Source organism: Ixodes scapularis, unplaced genomic scaffold (assembly GCF_016920785.2).
Source record: "Ixodes scapularis isolate PalLabHiFi unplaced genomic scaffold, ASM1692078v2 PGA_scaffold10__122_contigs__length_95168666, whole genome shotgun sequence".
NCBI lineage: Eukaryota > Metazoa > Arthropoda > Arachnida > Ixodida > Ixodidae > Ixodes > Ixodes scapularis.
This window is the reverse complement of record NW_024609836.1, coordinates 61,510,828-61,517,119: the sequence shown is the minus strand read 5'-3', so window position 1 is coordinate 61,517,119 and position 6,292 is coordinate 61,510,828. Positions and strand designations below refer to the sequence as shown.

General features: G+C 48.5%; 1 protein-coding gene and 1 pseudogene across 1 annotated transcript; one reads left to right on the top strand and one right to left on the bottom strand.

Moving 5' to 3' along the window:
- The first annotated feature begins 1,161 nt into the window (after positions 1–1,161).
- Positions 1,162–4,112, top strand: LOC121834730 (annotated as a pseudogene).
- On the bottom strand, positions 3,783–5,474 carry LOC115316383. Its single transcript, XM_040213721.3, has 2 exons — positions 5,105–5,474; positions 3,783–4,352 (listed from the first exon to the last, which is right to left on the bottom strand). Exons 1-2 carry the CDS (start codon positions 5,277–5,279, stop codon positions 3,865–3,867), a joined length of 663 nt encoding a protein of 220 aa, XP_040069655.1. The 5' UTR covers positions 5,280–5,474; the 3' UTR covers positions 3,783–3,864.
- Between the last annotated feature and the right edge of the window lie 818 nt (positions 5,475–6,292).

Below are 6,292 nucleotides of genomic sequence, written 5' to 3'. Positions count from 1 at the left end.
CTTGTAGCCATATATCCCGTCAAATAAATCAGGGGCCAATGGCTTGCAGCCAGGGGTATCCCCAGGGATTGAAATTAAGGTGGTGTCTAAATGTTTAGGGGGGGGGAGGGGGTGCATTGAGAATAGAGGAGTCATTGCAAATTAAGGGGTTGCCTTCAGAAAAACAACGGGTTTATACACCCCCCGCCCCCCCCCCCCCCCCCCCCCCCCCCCGCACCCCGTCCTAGGGGGTGTATAGGGAAATCACTGCTTGCAGCTATATGTTAAGAGAGCGACGCGCGCTGGTGAGAGCATAAAAAAGGAGAGGTACCGCGCTCTGGAAATTGTCGGAGTATATTTGGTGTTCATAGCTTTGCGTCGATTGGACAGAATGCATGAATCGAATGTCCGCAAGTCACTGATTGTTACCAATCTGAATATAAAATTAAAATATTAAGAAAACCTTTTTTTGTGCGATAAGTAAAAGGCTAAAATGGTGCACTGTAATCTTGAAATCGACACTTAGACGCAGAGGACAGGTAAACATTCGCCAACAAAGATTTTTAATTTATTTTTTGTTCTCTGATATTTTTATAGCCATTTTCTTTAAAAGAAGCAGTTTTGCACGTGCGAATGTTAGAAGTTGAGGCGTATTAGCGAGCTGACGCACGCGGTATCAGACAAAAACAAAAATAAACCGACCTCACCAGCTAGTTTGTCTTCGTGAGAACTGTAGTCTCTCACTTTCCCCGCCAAATTTAGCGGGGAAACTGACGTCACATGACTTTGCGTCACCTCACCCATTAACAAATTCAGTTTCTCCGCTAGATTCAGCTACAAAATGGACGTCACGTAAATTTAAAACCAATTCAATTTCCCGCTGAATTTGGCGGGGAAACTGAATTGGTGTTAAGGTCATGTGCCGTCAGTTTTACCACTAAATTTAGCGAGAAAACTAAATGCGCAGTATTTTAATATCGGACGTCACAGACCTAAACACCAATTCGGTTTTTTCGCTAAATTTAGCAGGTAATTTAATTGGTGTATAGTTCTGTGACGTCCCATAATGCAACGGCGCGGTTGCGCCGACGACGACGGCGACGGCGACGCCGCTATACGCACAAACGGGAGCCTAACCGCCGAATTCATAGATCCCACTTCCCTCGAACTTAACTTCCAACGCCCTTGAGTGGGTGTCATTACGTTTCATAAATCCCCCTTCACTCGAAACGCTCCCTCGCCTCGCACTTCACTCGGACTTTTCTCGAAAAAATTCAAGTGAGCGGTGGCACCGCCCTTCAACTACACTCGAGCCTCCCTTCATCGCAAAAGATGGCGGGTTACCCGGGTTATCGGAGTGATGCCGCTCGCAGGATCGCGTCTTTTGAGTTCGCTACTCGTGCGTGCGACCTTGTGTTCGGCGTTATGTACCCGCTCGGTCCGTCGGTGCCGCGGCGTAATCTATCGGACCGCCTGAACCCGATGGAGCTGTACAGTGACCGCCAGTTCCTCGCGAGATATCGCTTTACGAAGACGACGGTGAGGGAACTCCTGACGCTGCTGCCTCTCCAGCAAACCGGCGACAACCGAGGACTGCCGCTCACCCCCCTGCTCCAGTTGCTGGTCACCCTTCGCTTTTACGGCGCCGGGACCTTCCAGATGGTAGCGGGAGACCTGGTGCATGTCTCCCAGCCGACTGTCTGCCGCACAGTGAGGACGGTGACGACGCTCATCGCGAGGGTGCTCTTCCGAAGGCTGGTGCACTTCCCGGCTGCGTCGGAGTACCACGGCGTTATGCGCGACTTCTACGCAATGGGGCAGTTTCCTGGCGTCACGGGTTGCATCGACTGCACCCATCATCAGAAGCCCCGGCGGAGATGATGCGGAAGTTTATCGCAATAGGAAAGGAGTCTTCTCCCTGAACGTCCAGGTGAGCTCATATTTCTTATACCCCCTTTATTGACGTAGCTTGCCTACTAAACTGCCAGGCTGGGAAGCATGGGTAATGCTCACGCAAAACGATTTCAGCTGTTCAACCCGATCATTGTAAAACATAGGGAAACCCTTTCATCAGCTGTGTTGTTGCTGCTTATTGTACACCTCTGGGCCCGCTCGAAATAGCCATTGCACAGCCTATACCTAGCTTGCATATGCGACGTTATTTACGGGCAACAGGCACGTAGCCAGCCCCGGGGGGGGGGGGGGGGGGGGGGGGGGAGCAGTTGTTTTACTTCTCTTCGAGCATGAGCCAACTGGCCCAAATTGCCGTATTAATGCAATGTTATATACCTGCAGGCCATCACCGGCCCACAGCTACAGTTCTTTGATGTTGTGGCAAGTTGGCCAGGATCTGTGCACGACAGCCGCATCTTTGATGGCAGTCGTGCGCGTGCCCTTTACGAGGAGAGCAGAGTGCCCGGCGTCCTGCTGGGGGATATGGGCTATGCCTGTCTCCCTTTCCTGATGACGCCGCTCGCAAACCCTGGAGCGGCAAATAGTCCCGGAGGGAGGTAAGCCAAATCATCGGCAGAAGTATAAGATTTGTTTTGGTACTGCACTGACAACATCACTAATGTCTGTAATAGCAGGCAGTCATTGCCGGTGACAAACAGTTCTTCAAGCGTTTCATAGACAGATCACTTCGCCGATATCCAATGTTCTTTCCTACCTTGCCGAACCCTTGGCGGTTTCGACAAGGCTTGGTGCAAGCTCGAACTTGAGATTATTTTCGCACCGAGATGTTTCAATGGCGCCCTGTTATGGTTTCCATCCGTGACGTCACGAGTGGGATTTGCCTCGACGTGACGTCACCAGTTGTTATCCTGTCTACTTACCATCAGGTGCGACGACGACTTCGGTGGTGTGTTTAAAAAGCACAGTGGAAGCTAGGAGTCATTGCAATCCGAAAGTAACACCGTCAAAGCTGACAATCTGACAATGCTCATATGCCCACGGTTTGGCCAATCGTCGAAAGCTGACCGCAGCGGCGCTTTTGGTCGCGCACATCGCTAATGAACCATTTCCCCTAGCAGAGCGGAGCAAAGCGAGGTGTGATCGTGCGGTCTGTTTAAGACATAGCTTGCCCCGCCGTCGGTGGTTCATTCACTAAAACGTAAATTCAGTCTAATTTTTCTTTTTCAGCATTAGGCAAATGAAAAAAAAATCATAAGATTTGACGACCGCGACCACTAAATTCAATCCACCTAGCAGAAGAAAACGTTTGTCGACGAAATGTCGCAAGAACGAAAAAGTTTCCATGAGATGTCAACAGTATCATGAAGCCGTGCGTGCACGAAAAGTTGTCAATAAAACATATCTAACCTCGACAAAAGAATGTCAACCTGTTATTTCCATACTGAAAAAGAAAATACAGTGATTGCAAGTATGTTCCCAGATGCCTAAAAATCGATCACATGCCTTATAATTTGATTTAGGTACAACAAGGCCCAGATCCGAACGAGGAACTCCGTCGAGAGGGCCTTTGGGGTCTGGAAGAGACGATTTCCCTGTTTGGATATGCGGCTCCAGCACAAGACTCGCCACTCATGCAGCATCATCACCGCGTGTGCGGCTTTGCATAATCTGGGACGTGCAAGAAATGAGCCCCTACCTCCTCCTCCACCCCCGCCACCAAGTCCCAGGGCACGGAATGCCAGAAGGCGGCGGCAGCCACACCTGCCACCGATTCTCCCGGAGGACTCTCCTTCGGGTCTGCGTATCCGGCAGAACATCATTCTGCTGAGCTTTACGTGAGCTGCACGTAGGCTCAAGAGGCCCATCACACAGGCCATGAAGGTGAGGAGTCGTACTTCCAAGTGTGTGATACTTCAGTTTGACTTTAAAAGTGAACCATCAGTAAAGCAGGCATAGCAGTTTGAACATGATTTATTGTGCAGCCTTCTGGCTCAGCTCCTGCAGCAGTATGTTTTCCTTGATACACAGGAGCTTCATCTCCATTTCGTGAATGGCATTTCTTTTTTTCAGCTCGTCCTCGCGCAATTTAATTTCCATTTCATGCAGCGCAGCTCTCTTGCTGAGTGCGTCGCGGTGGTCCTGTTCAAGGAAGTTGCAGCGCAGGGCATGCTCCTGCTGGACAAAGGCCATCCTCATATCGTTTTCCTCTGCGAGGCTCCTTTCCAGCAGCGCCATACGTCCTCCGACCTGGCGGGCACCACTGCCCACAGCTGCTGCCGCACTACCACTGTTGCACGCTGCAGCAGCCGCAGGTGTAGGAGCTGGTGACCCTGCAGTAGATGTCTGGCTAATCAGGCAAGCTGCTGGGGCTGCTGCAGGTCTATCAGCGATGCAGGCAGCCGCTGGTGACAGTGGTGCACCGACGTCTGAGGCAGGCCCAGCTGGTGAACCGGGCTCCTCTGCAATTGAAAGAACACGTAGAAGTTATGAAGTGAACAATGGGACATACATGAAGAGTAGAAAGGGTTTTTATAAGTTTGAGATTGTATTTTTGTTTTTCATGCAGTTGCAATTTGAAGTATTTGATTTTTTTTTTCTGCTGCTGATCTAATGTGTAACAATGTTTTCATCCATTTTGAACCTGTGCCATAAACTAGGCCACTAGATCACTTAACCGTTTCCACCTTTTGGAGTGCTTGGTATAGATATTTCTTGGCAGAAATCATGCTATGATTATTTTAATACCCTGTGCTGTTTGTTTCTTTGTCAGGGGAGTATGGTCATTGTTAGTCTGCAGTAGTTGCCATGTACTGTTTTGAAGCTGTATGGAACCCAGCCCTGCAATGATATATGTTACCTTGTACATAAGTAATGTACATGCTGTTCGCACCATTTGTTCATTTTTACTAAATTATCTTGAAATTGAATGTTGTCATGCACACTTTTTACTTTGTTATTGACGACACAGTCATCTGCAACAAGATTAATATTAGATGAGATGGTTGCTGCAAGGTCATTCATGATTATTAAAAAACGTAGGGGTGCCAGTATGTACTACTGAGGAACACCAGGTGAAACATTTCTGAAGGCAGACTCATTATGATCTATAACCGTATCCATGCATATCCATGAGAAGATCAGTGGGTAAAGACGAAAAGGTACGAGTTTAGAAAGTACAGGTCAAGACATGGAAACGGTTCAAGCATTCTACCCAAGTCGGCATCAAGAGGGTCCTCCTCGCCGTCCAGCATCGGCTGCAGTAGTCGGAGAACTGGGAGGCTGCAGACCGGGGGCAGATAGGGTGCCCCATCGCTGTCCTCCATATTTTCCTGTCTGTTGAACACGTGTGAGGCCACCGCCCCAACCAGCACGGAGGTGGCGCTCATTGGCTTGCCAGGTGGCCCCCCTCCTAAAGGAGCAAACAGTAGTCAATCTAGGCACTCCAAGTTCTAATGTTATCTAAGATCTGTTTTCCTTTTTAAATATACCCCGATTTATAGGCATGCATTTGCTGATAGGGAATGTTCATCCCCTCTGCCCCATGCGTAATGAAATGAAATATTGAGCATCTGGGTGTTGTCAGTTGTGATCTACTGTACATGTCCGCCGCAAAAACTGCAAGTAGAATTACTGATTTAACGGTAGTATTATATCGTGCTGCGGTTCCGTTCATGCTGCTCCATTGTCAGGTTACTACGGTATTCAACTGACAGCATTAGGTTGCATAACCGACTTGTCTGCGCACGTTCACGCTCCATCCCCCATGACAGGTATTCCAGAAACAACAGTTCGAAACAAGGGCGAATTTGTGACCGACAGTTCGGGCTACAAATGTGACCCATCGCTCATTCCGAGGCACTTTCAGCGCGATGAGAAACCTGAACGAGAGACTTGCCTGTTTTGTGGACCTTGTTTTTTTCTTTGGAATGGTCCTTCTTCGCTTTGGCCTTCACATTTTCCCACCATTTTTTTAGCTGTTTCACGTCCCGTCGATATACACCGTGGTTGCAGTTATACTCGTTGCAGAGTCGAATCCAAGTTGCCTTTTTTTTGTTTAACGACGATTCGTCGGTCTTTTTACATTCGATGATTTTTTTGTACGTCATTACAAGTTCCATCAGTATTGCCTTTTCGATCTCTGTGAACCGCGCAGCGGGTGCCTTGGCCTTATCCATTACACGCTACGGAAATGAAAACTTTAAAAGAACAAACCAGCAGGGCAAGTAAACACGAAAAGGCAACGGCGGTGGTGGCGTTGGAACAAGGATATCGGAAGGACTTGGAATGTATTCAGCATGGATATTGATGGCTATATTGCTGGCCAATTTAGTTTGAAAGAAGATGCACGAGCTACGTTCGTTTCTGAAATCGCAACATGTTTGTTATGTGCTAATATTTC